The sequence below is a fragment of the Protopterus annectens genome, chromosome 1.part2, assembly GCF_019279795.1.
Source record: "Protopterus annectens isolate FY-2018-M chromosome 1.part2, PAN1.0, whole genome shotgun sequence".
NCBI lineage: Eukaryota > Metazoa > Chordata > Ceratodontiformes > Protopteridae > Protopterus > Protopterus annectens.
The window spans coordinates 725,728,180-725,748,753 of NC_056727.1; the positions used below are offsets into that span (position 1 = coordinate 725,728,180).

The following is a 20,574-nucleotide window of genomic DNA, read 5'->3' on the forward strand; positions in this document are numbered from 1 at the left end:
GGAAGGGCGGCTGGGCTAAATAGGGTTAGGAGAGGCTATGAGGCCCTGCAGAACTGCAGTGGCGAAGCCTGCTCTGGACTTAGAGTAAACAGGTAAGTGGTAGTGCTTTGTGAAGGTGTGCACTGAACTCCAAGTTGCAGCCTCTAAGATATCTTTGGTTGGTACTCCTCTGATGAAGGCTGCTGACGTGGCTGCTGCTCTGGTGGAATGAGGCCTAATGCCCTTAGGCACTGATTTGCCATGTTGAAAATAGCAGAAACAGATGCAATGGCCTATCCATTTAGAAATAGTCTGTTTTGAGATAGCCTTTCCTTGTGATCCTGCAGCATATGACACTAGAAGTTTCTCAGTCTTTCTGAAAGCTTTAGTTCTGTCCAAGTAGAAGCATAACTGCCTGTGTATGTCCAAAGAATGCAGAATTTTCTCACCCTTGTTCTGTGGATTAGGATAAAAGGTAGGCAAGTGAATGGTTTGGTTACGGGCCACACTGGACACCACCTTAAGCATAATTGTAGGGTTTGTCCTCAGAGAAACCCTGTCTGGGTGAAAAATGATGAAAGGTTCCACAGCCATGAGTGCTTGTAACTCCAAGACTCGCCTTGCAGAGGTTATTGCTAGGAGCAGAGCTGTTTTCCAGGATAAGAATTTTACATCTGCTGTTGATGCTGGCTCGAAAGGAGGCAGTGTGAGTTTTTCCAAAACATAATTGAGGTCCCAGGCTGGAATTGGTGCTCTCCTTGGAGGTCTAATATTTTTGGCCCCTCTGAGGTACTGCCTTATTAAAGGATGAGAAAAAATAGGTGGTTCCGTATTGTAATGGGCTGAAATGGCAGAGGCATGAATCTTAATTGATGAGAAAGAAAGGCCTTTGTTCAGCATCTCAGTTAGGCATTGTAAAATCTGAGGGATATTTGGTACACACGTGTCACTGCCCTGTTCCTGGTTCCAAGCACAGAATCTCTTCCATTTTTCTGCATAAGATTTTCTGGTACTGGGCCTCCTGGCCTCCAAGATAACATCCATAACAGCTTTTGAAAGAGGAGTGTTCTGAATGGCTACATTATCTGCCATGCTGCCAGATTTAAGGTCCTGAGTTGGCTGTGCAGGATCTGATTGTTTTGTTGGGTCAGTAAGTGAGAAGTTTGAGGCAATATCCATGCTGGACCTTGAGACAAGCTCTTTAGGATTGGGTACCAGTGCTGGTACAATCAGTATCATTTTTGGCTTCTCTTGTGTGACCTTTAGGAGTACCCTGGGAAGAAAAGGCAGTGGGGGAAAAGCATACACCATTAAATTTTTCCAGCTGAAGGATAGGGCGCCCACTTTCCATGCTTGCTTGTGATAAATCCTTGTGCAAAATCTCTGCAATTGGCAGTTGTGAGGGGAGGCAAATAGATCTATGTCTGGGCGTCCCCATTTCCTTATTATCATGCTGAAGACTTGTGGATCCAGTTTCCATTCGTGGGGATTCATGAGGTTTCTGCTTAGTTCGTCTGCCAGAGTATTTGTTTTTCCTGGCAGGAATTGTGCTTGCAGGTGAACTTGAAAAGCCAGTGCTGTGTCCCATAAGGTCATTGCTCGTCTGCAGAGGGGGTAGGAATGTGTACCTCCCTGCTTGTTTATGTACCACATGACCGTAGTGTTGTCTGTCTTTATCAGTAACTGTCCTGGATGAAGCAGGTCCTTGAAAGCTGTCAGGGCATTTTGAACAGCTAGCATCTCTTTTTGATTGATGTGAAGATGCATTTGGTTTGCAGGCCATGTGCCCTGAATACATTTTCCTGCCATATGAGCCCCCCCAGGCATAATCTGATGCATCCATTGTCAGTGTCCATCTGGCTGTGGGTAATCTGAATGGCAGACCCTTGCTGTGGTGACAGGCTTCTGCCCACCATCGAAACTCCTGTTGCAGGCAGGGAATGAGTGCAATTACTGTCTCCAGGCTGTGGCAATGCTGAGTCCAAACATTTTTTAGATACCATTGTAGGTTCCTCATATGCAGTCTGGCATATGGAATTAGTAGAATGCAAGATGCCATGAAACCCAAGGCCTGCAGGATTGCCATATGAGCCCCCCCAGGTATAATCTGATGCATCCATTGTCAGTGTCCGTCTGGCTGTGGGTAATCTGAATGGCAGACCCTTGTTGTGGTGACAGGCTTCTGCCCACCATCGAAACTCCTGTTGCAGGCAGGGAATGAGTGCAATTACTGTCTCCAGGCTGTGGCAATGCTGAGTCCAAACACTTTTTAGATACCATTGTAGGTTCCTCATATGCAGTCTGGCATATGGAATTAGTAGAATGCAAGATGCCATGAAACCCAAGGCCTGCAGGATTTTCCTTGCAGATAAGTGGGTTTTTGTTGCCAATTTCTTGAAGTAAGTAGTCAGTTGCTTTTGTTTGTCTGGCGTGAGATAAGCCATATGGGCAGTTGCGTTTAAGCTTGCACCCAGGAATATTATCTCTTGAGAGGGCACTAGTTTTGATTTCTTTTCGTTTACTGTGTACCCTAGGCCAATTAGTAATCTTTTTACAAACGCCAGATGCTTCAGAAGAATGTCTTTGTTCTCTGCTTGAATTAGGCAGTCGTCCAAGTAGGGATATATTTGAATTCCTTTTTGTCTACAAAACGCAATTACTGGTGCCAGGCATTTTGTGAAGACCCTGGGTGCAGTAGATAAGCCAAAGGGCAGTGCAAAGAATTGTTAATGCATTGAGCCAGCTATGAATCTGAGGTATCTTTTGCAAGATTGTCTGATTGGGATATGCAGGTATGCCTCTTTTAGGTCCAAAGTTACGAGCCAAGCCTTCTTGCCCAGCATGGGCAGTAGCTGCTGTAGAGTCAACATCTTGAATTTTGGAACTTCTAGAAACGTATTTAGTATAGACAGGTCCAGTATTGGTCTCCAGGTTTTGTCCTTTCTGGATACTAGAAAGAGTCTGGAGTAGAATCCTTGCCCCTGCTCTTGTTGTGGTACTTGCTGAATGGCCCTCATGTCCATGAAGGCTGTAATTTGCTTTTGTGCCTCTGCCCACTGATTGTGTGGCAGGTCTGGCATACCTTTTGACCTTGGTAGGGTGTGAAAATGGAACCTGTAGCCTTGGGACACTATGTTCAGGACCCATATGTCTTGGGTAACCATTTGCCAATTTGATGGAAAAAGTGCTAGTTTTCCCCCTAAGGGGGCTGCCAAAAGAAAAGGGCTTGGATCTGGAAGAGGAAAGTAATTGGGACTGTTTCCTGTAAGGTTGTAATTCGTCTTCTCCGCTTTTGGAGGTAGGAGCACCCCATTGTTTAGGCCTGTATGAGCCTTGGGGCTGAGATCTGCCTCTGGGACGCCTGTATCTGCCTCTTTGTGGTCTGACACTGGAAAGGACCAATTTTTAGAGGGCCAGTTCCTGCTAAACCTGAGTGGCTGTACCTGTAAGAACTCCTTGACTGTCTGCATGGATTTTGCTTTATCCTCCATTTTTTCAACACCTCTTCTGCTTTAGTACCAAACAAAGTATCATGCTGTAATGGTGCATCTAATAATTTTGCTTTGACATGATCAGGCAGATTCTGTTTCTTTAACCAAGCATGCCTCCTAATAACAACCTGTAACAGCAGCCCTGCAAGAGGCCTCCAGTGAATCATAACCACATTGCAAAGTATGCTTTCCCACTTGTTCAGCTGCATGCAATAAATCCTGCAATTCCTTGTTCTCTGAACATTCAGTTTTGTCAACATTTTCTGTTTAAGCAGTGACATTAAATATTGCTTATATTTAAGCATATGAAACTGACAATTTAAAACCCTTACAGCCAGGGAAGCAGAAGTGTAGACTTTTTTCCCTCATCTGTCTAGAACCCTAGAATCCCTATCAGAGGGGACAGGGTTTTTTGCCATGGAAGCTTTAACCTCTTTGGGACCCTGAGATATAGTTTTGGGGTCAGCAGCAGGGTTTTTATATAGGAATTTATGAGACTCCGGGAACCTGTAGTATCGGTCTGGCTTAGCAGGTGCAGGGGGGTAAAGAGTCAGGGGACAGGCCGGACTCTGAAAAAACATCATCTACAATGTCCAGAACAGGTGTAACAGCAAGAGGTCTGTGCTGAGGAAGTAGCAGAAAGTCTCTGAGCCTTTTCTTAGATTCAGAATAATCTTGGCTCTCCCAGTGGAAATGCTCCCTCATGGTATGCAGGGTTTCCCCCAAAAGAATAATCTTCAGGAGGAGAGGCTGAAGGAATGGATTCTTCAGCATCAGAATCCTCATAGGGAAGCATGGAATAATCCTGTTCAGAAGAGGAACCAGAGGAAATAGAAACCTCATCAGAAGAATCATACTCTGTCTCTTGCTTAGGCCTCTTATCAGGAGGGGGATGGGAGCCCCTGATCAAACTAATCAAGTCTTTGGCCATTTTGAGCATCTGTTTTTTAGTCATGGAAGTCTGAGAAGGAGAATGCTGTACTTGTTTCTTTGTCTTTAGAGCTGCTTTAGTCTTTGTCTTTGAAGCTGAAGATGGCCTAATATATAGTTATGTAGGTCTGAAGACACCCTCAGAAGCCGATGCCTGCTCAGCGGCTCCAGCCCATCTGAGGAAATGATTTCCGAGTGTCCAATACCTTGAGTTTCCAGAGGCCCAGTCGGCTTCACGTGTGAGTCGGAAGGGGCCTGTGGCTCTGAGGTAGCGGGCGCCAGGGGCTGCGAAAGTGCCTCACTGAGAACGGGCAAACCGGCGACTGGCCTAGCACAGGCTTCGTCGTCGGTTTTGGACCTTGGATGCCTATCCTTTTCCTTGCATTTTTTTTAAACTCCGGTTGTCGACTGGTCCGATGGCATTATATAACTAAATCTTCAGCCAAAGTAATGAAATGCAAAATCGAACCGACGCTTGATAGTGCGTTGGTTAAATCTAGCACAAAACCAACAGCTAGCAACGTTGTGATCAGGGCCTAGGCAAGGAATACAGTAAGAGTGAAAATCCTTATGAGGTATTTGCTTCCCACAAGAAATACAATTGTTAACTTTTTCTGACATCGGTCTGGAGCAAGAAAAAAGTTTCCCCAACGGGGTACTTAGCTTTAATGAAGACTTTGGTTCTGAAATTCGGATTTGAAAATCTCAGGAGTCGGTCGCGCGGTGCCCGAAGCAAAAGCAGTTCGCAAGAAAGACTGAAGAAAATGGCATCAGCTGCATCTTTTTTACGCCTGGCATACTGACGTCAGGGAAGATGCGACAGCAACCGACGCCGGACCGACTTTGGAATTCTGGCCGACTGAGGGTAGCCTGCCAGCAAGATAACCCTAGAATAATGACTGCAACAGTGAAACACTATGAACATCTGCAGCCCTGCAGGAGGCCTCTAATGAATCAAAACCACATTGCAAAGTATGCTTTCCAACCTGTTCAGCTAAATGCAATAATTCCTGCAATTCTTTATTTTCTGCACATTCAGAAATCAACATCATTTTCTGTTTCAGCAATCCCATAACCTGTTGTTGATACTTGAGCATATGAAACTGGCAGTTTAAGGCCCTAATTGCCAAGGATGCAAATGTATAAACCTTTTTTTCCCCATCTATCCAGTGCCCTTGAATCTCTGTCAGAGGGGGTAGGATTTTTTTGCTGTTGAGGCTTTAACTCCCCTTTGGACCCTGTGAAATTGTTTCAGGATCAGCAGCAGGGTTTCTAAATAAAAATTTGTGAGAGTCAGGGACCCTGTAGTATCTGTCAGGCTTGCTGGGAGCCGGAGGTAAGGAGTCAGGGGTCAAGCTTGACTCCGAAAACACATAATCCACAATGTCTAAAACAGGGGGTATGGCTAAAGGCCTGTGCTGAGGGAGAAGGAAATCCCTGAGCCTCTTTTTTGATTCTGAGAAATCTTGACTCTCCCAGTGAAAATGCTCCCTCAAAGTATGCAAGGTTTCTCCAAATGAATAATCCTCAGGAGGTGATGCAGATGGTATAGACTCCTCTGCATCAGAATCCTCATAGGGAGGAACAGATAATTCCTGATCAGAAGAGGAGTCAGAAGAAATAGAAACCTGATCTGAAGATTCATAATCAGTGTCTTGCCAACGCCTCTTATCTGGAGGGGGATGGGTACCCCTGATCAAGGTAATTAGGTCTTCAGCCATTTTGATCATCTGTTTTTTTAGGCATAGAGGCCTGTGCACGTGGCTCATGCGTCGTTTTTTTAGTTTTACAAGTTGCTTTTGTCTTTGGTTTGATATAAAAATGTTGAGGCCTGAATACACCCTCAGAAGCCGGTGCCTACTCAGCGGCTCTGGACCCATCCGAGGGAGATACTTCCGTGGGTCCAATACTTTTGAGTATCTCGCAGCATGCCAGACTCCACATGGGTGTCAGTAGGGGCCTGCGACTCGAAAGTAGCGGGTATCAGAGGCTGCAAAAGCACCTCACTGAGTACCGGCGAATTGGCGACTGGCTTAGGAAAAGCTTTGTTGTCGGTTTTGAACCTCGACTGTGTCTCTGTCCTTTTCTTTACGTTTTTTATGAACACCGGTAGTTGGATTGCTATCCGACGACATTTCTGGGTAGTTAAATCTGTTTCCAAAATACTTTGAGGCAAAACTATACAGACGCTTAATAGTGCGTTGGTTAAATCTAGTACAAAACCGACAGCCAGGCATGTCGTGATCAGGGCCTAGGCAAGGAATTCAGTACAAATGGAAATCCTTATGAGGTATTTGCTTCCCGCAAGTAATACAATTATTAACTTTTTCTGATATCGGTATGGGGCAAGAAAAAAGTTTCCCCAACGGGGTACTTAGTTTTAGTGAAGACTTCGGTTCTGAAACTCAAACTCGAATATTTCAGGAGTCGGCCGACCGGCACTTGCGAAATGCTTCTGCTTCGGGCACTGCGCGGCAAGAAAGACTAAAGAAAATGGCGTCAGCTGCTTGTTTTATACCCCTGATGACCTGATGTCATAGAAGAGGAGACAGCAACCGACGCAGGGCCCAAGACTTTGGAATTCAGGCCGAGTGAGGGCAACCTACCAGCAGATTACCCAAATGTAATGACTGCAACAGTGAAACACGAAGAACATTGTTTAGAATTTTTGCTTGGAAGTGTTTGCATAGATATTTTTATACCTCAAGCAAACTTCAGAGACTTTCTCTTCAAGTAGACAGATAATGTTAGAGGTGTGAGAATACAACTGGGTATAAAGTTCCCTACTGAATATTTTGTCAGAAATGGTGGGGGAGCAAACTGTAACGAAGGAAATGATTCTTTTGAGCTGGTGAATAAGCTCTGAACTGCCTAGAAATAAGGCCTTGCCACGTTTAATCTTACTGGATTACAGAAAACAGAAATAAAAATCTAAACAAAGTGTAACTGAAGTACTGAATACTATAAAAGGAGATACAACAGCTGGGTGTGATACTCAGAAAAAGGAAAGGGCAAATTATATAGGAATAAAAGGATTCTGTAAGAACAATGCACGCAGAATCATGTTCAGGAGCAGGCACAAGATGTAAGGGAAGAAATTCAGCAATTTCTGTAATTTTGGAGTAAATGGTGACTGTTAAAAAAAACTGTTTCAGTTGTGATTTAATAATTATGTTTATTTAAAAAATTACACCCCCCAGAACAATGTTCAGGAGGAGTGAGGTTTAATGGAAGACAGGAACCGAACAATTTATGTAATGTTGGAGTGAATGAGAATTGTTCCAGGGAAAACATAAATGAATAAAACAATAAAAATTAGGGAGCAGTAACTTAAATACTGTTTATAATTACTTTATTAACACGGACAAACAAATTTGTTCTACTTTTCACTGAACTCTCTTGACTAACTGAACATACTGGTGCTTGTAATCTGGACGAGAATATTGAAAATACACAGTATATGCAACAGCAATGTATTTTTGCTACTGCTTTTGAAGATGTGCTTTTCTGATCTCTCTTTAAAAGACACTGTCAATGTGAGACAATATTAAAATGACTGAATAAACTGAAATAAACAATGACAGGTAGCCTGTCAACTTATTTATGAAGTAGTTTTACTTTTACCGTTTTCCTCACAGAGCTTTGCATAAAATAATACTGTGTGAAACAGCTCTCAAGCGGACAGCTGATTATACAAGTCTGCTCACCCACTACGCAGTATCAACATTATGACATATCTTTCTCTGCTGGACAACTATAAGCATCAATCAAAGGAGGTTAGCAGAGACTGGGAAAAAAGACAGGAATAGCAATTTACAAGGGAATAATGTAAACTTCTATGTACAGCTCTCAAGCTTGTAGCAAAATCCAGGAGATTTAGTATTCTTGCTTGGAACTGTTTGCGTAGGTATTTCTGTAACCTAAGCAGACTTCAAAGATTTTTTTCTCCAGTAGATACCAAATGCTGGATGTGTGATGCTATGGAAAGAGGTACTGGGAACATTTGTTTTGGGAGTGTAATGAGTTGGCAGATTTTAAAACTTCCTTTCAGAGTTTTCTGTCAGAAGTATTGGGGGAGCAAACAACTGTAACTAAGGAAATTATTCTTTTGAGCTGGGACACGCACAGGATCTGAGCTACACAGACATAGTATGGCTTTATTAAGTTTAATGCTTTTGGATGCCAAAAAAGCAATTACTAGAAAACGGAAATAAAAATTTAAAGCAACTGTAATTATAGTATTGAATATTGCTAAAGAGATTAAAAAAAATGAAGCAGGGATCTTTAGAAAAGTGAAGGGGAAATTACATAGAAACAAATGGAATTTGTGAGAACAACAGATGCAAAGCAATGTTCAGGAGGAGTGAGGTTTAAGGAAGGCAGGAATTGATCAGTACATGCAATGTTGGAGTGAATGACAGATGTTATAAAGAAAACATATATGTAATGTATAATGCATGAAAAATGTTAATATGTTTTGTTTTCTTTCCTATTATCGTATGTCTGCCTAAGTCTTAAGTGATAAGTGTTTTAAAAAAGAAAAAAGAAATTATAACCTGTCTCAACAATATAATTGTAACATTTTTGCTTTTAACAGTACTATCACCACAAAACTGAATATGCTGAAAATGTACTTAGGCAGTGTTATTGCACATTTCACTACTTACTGGTACATTTTCCTTCTGCTGCAGAGCTGCTTTCTTTTTCCAAAGGCGATCACGCAACTCACCAATACGCTTATCCATAGCTGCTACTTCTGCATTGCGTTTGTTCAAGCACTCCCTCTGGTGCTGTAACTTTGCATTCTGTTCTTGGTTTAACTTGTTTCTGAGCTGTGAATGAAAAAAAATCACTTAAAGAAAACATCAAATTCAAAAAAATTCAAAGGCAAAAATGTAAAGTTTATTAAAAACTGACTACTTACTCAGGTTAAGAATAAACAAAAAGGCTTGACAAAGGGCATTTAATAATCCATCAATCCTAATCTACAAATGTTTACAGAAGACAATTTTTTTTAAATTAACAGCTCCCACCATGTCTGATAGCATACCCATTCTAAATAGGGTCTAGCTCAACTACTTTTGAATGTGCACCACAGAAATTGAAACAATTTAAGCAGTTCAAGTTTAAAAGAAAGAAGAGCAGATTTCATTAGAACTAGACCTTCCAGCCTTCCCCTTCATAAAGTTTTAAGGCACTCTAAAACCATTCTTTTTTTTTTTTTTTTTTTTTTTTTTTTTTAACAAGAAACATCTTTATTTAATTAGCATGTATGACACAGGCAATCTTAGATTTATATCAATGAAAACAAACCATACTGACATAATAATAGCTGCAAACATTATACATCACATGACATTAAACACCATGCTGGCCTAAATGTAGTTGCAAACATTATACATGACTTATAATCTTATCCAGTCATTGTCAGTCAAACATTACATAGCTTATTCAAATCCTGCTTTCGTTTAAACCTTGTTCCTCTTCCGCATTCATTGTTCCCACAATTCCCATTATTTTCCTATGTAATTTGCTCCTACCATTTTCTAAAGATCCCAATTCCAGTTGTTTTATCTTTGTTACTATATCCACTACTTCTAGAAGAGTTTATTTATACTTTGATTTCCATTTTCTAGTAATTGCTTTTTTGGCAGCCATCATAATTAGACTTAGCAAGGCCTTACTATGTCTAGGCAATTCTGATTCTACATCATAGCTCAAAAAAATAATTTCCCTAGTTACACTAATCTGCTCACCCAGCATCTCTGACAGAGTAGTCAGTCTACCAACTCATTACACTACTAGAAAATATGTCCCCAGTTACCTCTTTCTTCCCTGTCACACCTCCAACATGTGTGGTCTACCTGAGGAAATATGGGTATAAAAATACCTATGTAAACACTTTGTTGCATATTTGGGAGACATACATATATTCCCCCATTGTTTCTTTGTGAACTGCTTATCCAATCTCTTTTCCTAATCCTTTCTAACCTCCTCTGATTGATTCTTATAGTTATACAATATTACATATACTCTGCTAATTATTCCTTTTTCAAAAGCAGCTTCTGTTCTAGATTCTATTAAAAACTATACCAGTGTTGGTCTTTCATACAGGACCCCCACCCCATTTCTTTCTCTTTGCCAATACTCTGATATGAAACATTGATAGGGAAGGCAATCTCTAACCTGCAGTTCAAATAAATTTCTGGCATCTTCCCATTGTAATACCTTTCCATCTCTAGTTATTTGATCCCAATACCTTGGTTCCTTTGGCAGATTTCTCCAATAAATTCCAGCTTCCTCTTGCCTAATGTCTGCATCCCTAACTGCAGTCATCTCTATTGGCAGAATCTCCTTTCTCCATTCCCACGTTGGTTTAGTTCTTAGAATACTTTGTTACTTTATGAATATATTATTTTGTATAGTTAATGTTATTCTTGAGGATCAGCATCCAAAATCCCAGTCTCTCCTTGTTTCTTGACCTTTCCCCATTTCATCATCATCCCTTTTCTACTCGAATTATAGTTTTCTGCTTGCGCCATGAATAGGAGCCTTAAATGTGTTGCTCTAAACTACCACTTCAAATTAGGTAATCCCAGTCTGCCTTGTTCTACTGGAAGAATCAACTTATTCCACTTGACTCTTGCCGTCTTTCCCTCCCAGATAAAATCATTCAGCTCTTTTTTAATTGTTATCCACAATTTCTCCTCTGGTTGATTAAAAGATGCTTGACCTATATATAAGACTAAAGGGAGATGAAACATTTTAAATTCTTGTATCTTACTATCCATTCTAAAACCATTCTAGTGTGTACCAGAAATTTAGCTTTAGCACCATCGTTAAAGTTTCAATTTTTTCAACGAGAAGAATCAGCATGACAAATTAAACTAAATCAAACAAATAATAAAATAAGTTCATCAAACACTTCTACAACCTACTGTATGTTTTACCAAGCCTTGCACTGAACATATTTGATGTTGTAAAGCATGATTTGGTAAACAGCACAATGAAGATATAAAAATGAAGACACCACCAATGAAATGCTGTACTATTTTGTTTTCAGTAACTCAACACATACAGAAGTAGTATGCGTCTGTTTCTGAAAGTATTCTGAAAGTGTACGCATATAAAATGACTTGTACAATCATTTATTATAAAGACAGAAGCTTTCACCCACAATGGCAAACTACAAACACCCTACAAAATACATTACAAAAGAATAACAGAAAAAAAGTTCCATTAAGGTGACTCTGCACCACAGTATTACACCACAGAAAGAGGGCAATTTCTCCAATTAATTTCTGCAATAACATTTAGTCCATTGTGCTTTGTTCTCAGGGTTAAGTCTCACCATCAAAATTAAATACATAAGTAATGATTTTCCCTTAGTATAAAATGCTTGCATATAAATTATTTGGTAAAATGCTGTTAACACCCCCCCCCCCCCACACACACACCTATACAACCAGGAGACAAGGTCACATTTTCTTTCCCTCTACATAAAAAGGTCATCATCACAGTCTCCCAAACTTAATCTTGCTAGTCACACACGATCATATCAGAAGTAAGTAAATCAAGACCTGACAAACAAAATAAAAAAGGAAAGTCAAAAAGCAATAAACATAAAAACTGCAGCAAGGCAGAACTTCTACGGGAAATACCTTAGACAAAAGGGTCACACAATTCACAGCAAGTGCTTTTTTCTTACAATACCAGAGTTCTTCAGATCCAGACCAGAAGTAGCCAGCTACCTAAATCACTTTCATCAGGCTGTCAAAATTCTCCTTTCTTTAATGAGTGTACTTATCCAAATGGTCACAGAAAGAAGTATCTGTCATAGAAAAGTACTGAAGGAAAAGAATGAAACTTCTTGAGGGTCGCCGACAAAAGAACTAAGTAATGCTTGCAGTTTGCCTAGCTACCAAAAGGTTAGCATATTCTATCAACTTGCACCACACAAAATGTTTGCATGCTGTCCTACTCAAGCTTTCCAGATTAATTTCTAACTGTTGTTTCCTTATAAAAGACCTGTGAATTCTCAACCTTCCAAAATGCAACTCCAATAGAGATATTCTTATTCAGACTACACATAAGTAATGGAACTTGATATATTTTAACCCTGACCTTGGTTTATAAACTTCAGTGACAGTTTACCTGCAGCTCCTTGTAAAGTCGATCAAGTTCCACTACAGCAGACTGGTTGTCATGGTAACTTTCAATCTTGCTATTTTTCAGCATTTCAAGCTGCCGAGAGAGTTCATCCACTTTTGCCACTGCCAACACGAGCTCTCTCTGTTTTTGTTGAAATAAGCTGTTCATTTGTTCAATCTCTTCCACTGTAAAAAAAAAAAAAAAAAAAAAAATGCAGAACAGTCAGAGATTTAACAGTACTACATCCCATGCAGTAGATAACCCCCAATACAACTTTAAAGAAAAAGATTCCTGATCTAATATTCATCAACAAATTTCAAGACAATTTCAAGGAAAGATGATTGCCCAACATATAACGTGCAATATTCAAACGCATCAGTTAGCCAGCTGTTAACCATTCATTCATTACCCACTACATCCAGTTCAGGGTCTTGGGGCAGCCACAACACATCCCTGCATTCAGCAGGTACAAAGGCGGACATATCAGTCCCATACTGCCTTAAGGGCCCACCATACCTTTCAACCAGCAGACACTGAAAATGGGTAAAAAGGTCCTTGAAAAATAAGAAGACAAAGCCAAAAATCTGAACATCCATCAGTATAAAAAGTGAATACCAAACAACAACATAATTCTTCCTTCTTCCAGTAAGAATGTGGGTCTCTACTCACAAAATGTTTAAAAAACAAATAAAGATTATGGAAAAATATAAACACTTTACCGAAGAGATGTGGATAACTGTAGATTTTAATGAACTGTACAGCAAAATTCTATTATACAAGGTCATTTGTTTTTGAAAAGGGGAAATGTAAGATGTGTGTCCTCTTGTCTTCGAATTACTGGTGCCACTAGTATGTGTAATCTAGCGTGGTTTTCTGTGTGCTAGGCAGCTTTAAAAATCATGTGTGATAAGAAAGATTTACAAAATTGTGTGAAGGGGTAAATCAAGCCAGAAAAAGGGACATAACTCCAAGACTAGGTACATCATATGCAGGGGTAAATCCTCCAAAATAGGGACAGTTCAGAAGTCTGCCCTATACTGCAAGCCTACGAAAATCAAACTCCATTACACAGATCACTGGTTTCCTATTTCAGGTCCAAAACTCTGGAAAAAGTACAGTTTTGTACCTACCATAAATGTAGATGTTCGAAGATCCACATTGCTGCAGTCCTTACACTTGGGTAGTCCGCTGTCCTCGGTCGGCCCGAATATCAAAGTATAAGGCTGACGTCGGTCAAGGCGCATTTGACTGACATCAGGACGTCAGGGTACAAATGCGCATGACCGACGTCATATCCTCAGTCTTTTCTTGCCCCAGATGTCAGAAGACCCTAAAAATAAAGGTCAAAACCAAAAGACAGCAAACAAACAACCAACCACCCTTGCACTAATTATATGTACAATATATACAATATACACAATATGTACAACCCAACCCACACAACCACCTCTAACTACAGAGGGAAGGAGGGAGGGTAAATTGGACTGCAGCAATGTGGATCTTGAACATCTACATTTATGGTAGGTACAAAACTGTACTATGTTCTTCATCTCACATTGCTGCAGTCCTTACACTTGGGTAGAATCCCAAAGCAGAGGTAAGGGAGGATGGCCAAATTATAAGGAAGCAGGAGCTGCCAAAATGCCCTGCAAAACAGCAGTGGCAAAACCAGCCCTGGATTTAGAGTAAAGTGGTAGGTGATAATGCCTAGAGAAAGTATGCACTGAACTCCAAGTAGCTGCCTCCAAAATATCCTTGGTTGCCACTCCCCTCAAAAAAGCTGTCGAAGTGGCAGTAGCCCTAGTGGAATGAGGCCTAATCCCAGCTGGAATCTCCTTGCCATGATGGGAATAACAGAAAGCAATGCAAAACCCAATCCACTTAGAAATAGTTTGTTTTGACACAGGCTTGCCCTGAGAACTCAAAGCAAAAGAAACAAATAACTGCTGAGACTGCCTGAACCCTTTAGTTCTGTCCAAATAATATCGCAACTGCCTGTGTACATCTAAAGTGTGCAAAATCTTTTCCCCTTTATTTTGGGGATTTGCATAAAAAGTAGGCAAATGAATAGTTTGGTTTAAAGCCACACTAGAAACCACTTTAGGCATAAAGGAAGGATTAGTACGTAAAGATACCCTATCCTTATGGAAAATTAAGAAAGGCTCAACCGCCATAAGGGCCTGCAATTCAGAAACCCTTCTTGCAGAGGTAAAGGCCAACAAAAAGGCAGTCTTCCATGATAAATATTTCAACTCAGTAGTAGCTGCAGGCTCAAAAGGTTGTAGAGTGAGTTTCTCCAACACAAAATTGAGATCCCAAGCAGGAGTAGGAGCTCTACATGGGGGTCTTATATTCTTCGCCCCTCTAAGAAATTGCTTGAACAAAGGATGAGAAAACAATGGTGGGTCACAATCATAGTGAGCTGAAATTGCTGCAGCATGAACCTTATTAGAAGAGAAGGACAAACCTTTGTCCAGTAACTCAGTAAGATATTGAAGAGCCACACTTAAATTAGGCTCAGAAACATCAAAATCCTTTGCTGCACTCCAAAATAAAAATCTCTTCCATTTATCTGCGTACACTTTCCTTGTACTAGGCCTTCTAGCTTCCAAAATCACATTCAAAACTTGTTGTGGAAGTTGAGACCCTCTATGGTTCAAAACAGAATATGCCAGGCTGTTAGGTGAAGAGAGTGAAGTTTGACATTGAGCAAATGACTGTCCTCCTGGGACAACAGGTGTGGAATCGAAGGCAAAGGCCAAGGAGGCTTCCGTACTAGACTTCTCAGTAATGGGTACCAGTGCTGTCGAGGCCAATCTGGAGCTATTAAAATCATCCTTGGCTTGTCCTGTCTGACCTTTAGAAGTACCTTTGGGAGGAGAGGCAGAGGTGGAAAGGCATACACATGAAGATTGCTCCAATTGAAAGAAAGAGCATCCACTTTCCAAGCTGTGGGATGAAACCTTTTGTGCAAAACTTTGGCAGCTGATGGTTTAGTGGAGAAGCGAACAGATCTATGTCTGGAGTTCCCCATGACACTGTCAATTTCTGAAATACATGAGGATCCAATTTCCACTCGTGGGGATCCATAATTGTCTGCTCAACACATCTGCTAAGGAGTTCTGTGCTCCGGCAGAAACCTTGCCTGAAGATTGAGCTGTAAACTGAGAGCAGTCTCCCACAAAATCATTGCTTGCCTGCATAGAGGATAAGAATGTGTTCCCCCTTGCTTGTTGATGTACCACATGACAGTTGTGTTGTCTGTTAGAATCAACACCTGCCCTGGAAGAAGTAAATCCTTGAAAGCTATTAATGCAAACTAGACTGCTAACATCTCCTTCAAGTTGATATGTAGATGTTGTAGTCTGGCAGGCCACTTGTCTTGTATCCACTTTCCATTTAGATGAGCTCCCCAAGCTTTGTCTGAGGCATCTGTCGTTAAAATCTGACTCGCCTCTGGCCGGGTCACAGAGAGTCCCTTGTTTAGGTGACATTCCTGAGCCCACCACAAGAATTCCTTTTGAATGCAAGGTATTATTTGAATGACAGTGTCCAGATCCTGGCAGTGCTGTGTCCATACATTTTTGAGATACCATTGCAGCTTCCTCATATGCAGTTTGGCATTGGGAAGCACCAGAATACAAGATGCCATGAACCCTAAGGCTTGAAGGACTGTCCTTGCAGTCAGCCCGGACTGATGAGATAGTTGATGGAAGTAAAGGGAAAGATTCTTTTGTTTGTCCGGGGTCAAAAAGGCCAACTGGGGTGCTGTATTCAGGCTTACACCCAGAAAGCACATGTCCTGAGAGGGTACTAGACTGGACTTTATTTCGCTCACAGAATACCCCAGGCATCTTAGCACTGCTATCACATATTCCAAATGATGAAGAAGCTCGTCCTTCCTTGAGCCAGAATCAGGCAATCGTCCAAATAAGGATAAATCTGTATTCCTTTTAGCCTGAAGAAAGCTATCACTGGAGCCAGAACTTTCGTGAACACTCTGGGCGCAGTAGATAAGCCAAAGGGCAATGCAGAGAACTGATAGTGAGAAGTCCCAGCTCGAAAACGCAGATACTTCCTGCAACTTAGTCTGATAGGAACATGAAGGTAAGCCTCCTTGAGATCCAAAGTTACCATCCAATGATCTTTGCCCAGCAGAGGTAAAAGCTGTTGTAACGTCAACATTTTGAACTTGGGAATGTCCAGATAAGTGTTGAGGATAGATAAATCCAGAATTGGTCTCCACGTGTTCCCCTTCTTTGGTACTAGGAACAGGCGAGAATAAAATCCTAGGCCCACCTCTGGCATAGGGACCGGCTGTATGGCCCCTATTTGGAGTAACAGAGAAATTTGCTTGTGAGCCTCTATTCTTTGTTGAGGAGGAACGTCTGGCATGCCTTTGAAAGGAGGCAAGGTATGGAAATAAAACCTGTAACCGTGGTGTATGATATCCAATACCCATCTGTCTTGGGTAATTAAACTCCAATTTTCTTTGAAAAGTGCCAACCTTCCTCCCAAAGGTGCTGCCAGACGAGAAGGCTCTGGCAGCTGAAAAGGTAGGTCATTGGGTCTGTTTACGAAAGGACTGACCCCTGCCCTCACCGAAGACTGTGCAGGAGAACTCCTGTTCTAGGCCTGAAAGAGCCCTGAGCTCTGCCCCTACCACGTCTAGATCTACCCCTAGACTGGGAATCATAAGAAGGATACATCCACCCCTTAGTAGGCCAATTTCTACTAAACTTTGGAGGCTGAACCTGCAAAAAATCTTTAACAGTCTGCATAGACTTAGCCTTGTCTTCCATTTTCTTTAAGACTGCCTCAACAGGAGAACCAAACAACACATCAGATTGCAAAGGAGCATCTAAAATCCTTGTTTTAACATGGTCAGATAAATTCTGATCCCTCAGCCAGGCGTGCCTGCGAATAACTGACCCAGTGGCAGCCACCCTAGACGAGGCCTGTACAGCATCAAAACCACATTGCAAAGAATGGTTACCCACCTGTTCAGAAACATGTACTAAATCTTGTAACTCTTTACAATCAATACCTTCCGCCAGAGCATCAACCTTAGACTTCAATTGAGAAAGGAGATAGTTTTGGTATTTCAACATGTGAAACTGGCAATTCAAAGCCCTCATACCTAGAGTGGAGGAAGTATAAACTTTCTTTCCCCATCTATCCAAGGCCCTAGCCTCTTTATCTGTAGGAACCGGATTCTTGACAACAGAAGCCTTAACACCTTTAGGCCCCTGACTAACAGTTTCCGGGTCTGCCCTAGGACTCTTAAAAAGATACTTATGAGCTTCAGGCACCCTGTAATACCTATCTGGTTTAACAGGAGCAGGAGGCAAAGAATCAGGATTAAGAGAAGCCTCTGTAAAAACATCTTCCACCACATCCAAAACAGGAGGTATAGCCAAAGGCCTATGCTGGGGTAAAAACAAAAATTCCCTAAGCCTTTTCCTGGAATCAGAGAAGTCCTGACCTTCCCACTTAAAATGCTCCCTCATGGAATGAAGAGTTTCTGAAAAAGAAAAATCCTCAGGAGGAGAAGCAGAAGGAGTAGAATCATCCACATCAGAATCAGAATAAGGGGAATACTCCTGCAAGTCTTCAGCCGAAGACTCTGAAACATCCAAAGCCTGCTCAAAACTCCCTAGCTCAGGCTCCACCCTAGGTCTCTTATCAGGAGGGGGCAAAGAACCCCTAATCAAAGAAATCAAATCTTCTGCCATTTTAAGCATATGCTTCTTGGGCACAGTACCTGAAGAACTAGGGGTGACACCAACTGAAGCTAAACCTGGCCTGCCTCTGGGAGAAGCCTTGGAAACAGAAGGAGAGGGCCTAACCACCCTAGGAAGGGAGGGGAGTATAGTAACCTGAGAAGCCCCATCAGCCTGACCTGCCTCCTGAGAGGCCACATCCTGCAATAACAAAGACTCTCCCTGGGATCCCAAAGAAACCTCCGGTGGAACCACCGGCTCCACCGATGCCTCTAAAGAACCGGCGTCCGGTACAGACGGTTCTTGTAGCCTAGGCTTAACTGCTTTGTCCTTGCGCTTCTTCGAAGAAGCGGGCGTCGGAGCATCCAACGGCATTTTATAATTGCACCGCTTCCCGAAGACTAACCTGGCACAATCTAACCTTCTCTTTATAGTGCGCTTATTGAATCTAGCACAAGAGTGACACCCAACAACGTCGTGCTCAGGCCCTAAACAAGGAATACACAAAGTATGATAGTCTCTATGCGGTATCTGTTTCCCACAAGAAATACAATTATTCACTTTTTCTGACATCCGGTAAACCACTGAGGCAAGAAAAAACTAAAATATTCCCCAACGGGGTACTTAGCCAACTTTGACTCGGTCTGAAACTCCAAAATCGAACAATTTCAGAACGCCAACCGGCACTTGCAACGCTGCTTCTGCATCGGACCATGCGGCAAAAAAGACTGAGGATATGACGTCGGTCATGCGCATTTGTACCCTGACGTCCTGATGTCAGTCAAATGCGCCTTGACCGACGTCAGCCTTATACTTTGATATTCGGGCCGACCGAGGACAGCGGACTACCCAAGTGTAAGGACTGCAGCAATGTGAGATGAAGAACATTTATCCCCCATCAAATAAAAGACACATTATCTTACCCAAAATTTAGAACTCAACTAAAAGACCCATCTCCTCTTATCAGCCAGATGGCATTGCCTCCCATCTCCCTACATTACCAAACCCTGAGCTACATCATACCTTTTTCTCTTACTAACACTCTCACTTACCTCATATATTGTATTCTGCATCAATCTACACTTCTCATACATATTTTGCTTAACATAACTTCTTTCACCTATTCACAGAATGCAACATCATTCACTCCACTCAACTATCCTATCAATTTCTCTTAGACAATGCAATTAGTTGTTATCACACAGACACCTTGCATTCTACAAAATTTGTCTCAATTTATTGCGAATAATGTATATTGCCATTGTATACAGTCGACATTTCAAGCTGATAACAGTATTTCACAGATAGTATTCTCATTATTATCCTGCTATCTCTCACTAAATGTAATTGTATTTCCAATCTGAGAATGAACTTGGTTACTAGTGATGAGTACTCTATCCTAGTAAACAAATTTTAAATAAAATATTTTCCCACTTCATTAAACCAAGTCCAAATTGTAAAAATGTTCTTACCTTTCATATAGCTTATATTCAAAGAAAGGAGATCATATAGTTGGAAATTATCTTCTGCAATTAGTGAAAAGGTAGAACAAACAATGCAAACTTTTAAGCCACAGGCTTGAGCATCTAAAACTGTAAAAGCAATTCTACTGACACAGGTGGATGCACAATTAGCAGTAACACTGTCTCTGAGGTAAAGGCAAACATTACTAAAAAAAATCATAAAGTTAATGATACTACAATAAGTCTCCCAACAAAACCTAAATAAACTAGCCACAGACTTAACAGTTAACTTATCCTTGAATATCGGAAAGTTATATTTTACCATAATGAACGAGATGTAAAAATGTGGTTCACCTTTTGTAAGGATTAGGATCTACACCACAGCTGTTAGCACGATTTAACAACTGAAACATTTATGGTTAATCAAGCACTCTTTCCCCTCACCATCATGCACCATGTATTCCACACACTCCAGTTCTGAAGTCAGTGAAAAACCAAGGAAGAATTAAGAAACAGGAAGAAGAGAAAGTATACGCAGTACAACCAAATGTTGGGGAGGGAGCTCTTGGGTGGCAATATAACACTGATGACAGTAGCCCTAGAAGAGCATCTTCACCAGGAAACAATGTCCAGCTTAAAGCACAGCCATAATTCTAGCGGTAATAGCAATGCCTGGTGAAAAAAATGTAAAATCAGGTCTTCTTAGAGCTCTATACTTGTTATATGTTTGCTTAATTAAACAAGAGTCACAATTCTGGGGATATACAATGCTCGGAGACAACCTTTCTGAATACTCATTTTTAAGAATATATGTATACACAAACACACACACACACA

At 41.3% G+C, this 20,574-nt stretch overlaps 1 protein-coding gene across 1 annotated transcript in view; it reads right to left on the reverse strand.

The window, feature by feature from the left end:
- TP53BP2 (tumor protein p53 binding protein 2) overlaps positions 1–20,574 on the reverse strand; it is a gene marked incomplete in the record, with an annotated part of 1,836,298 nt that overhangs the window by 1,165,561 nt on the left and 650,163 nt on the right. The window contains 2 exon segments of the mRNA XM_044060198.1: positions 9,068–9,232; positions 12,555–12,736. Coding sequence (XP_043916133.1) covers positions 9,068–9,232; positions 12,555–12,736 — 347 coding nt within the window.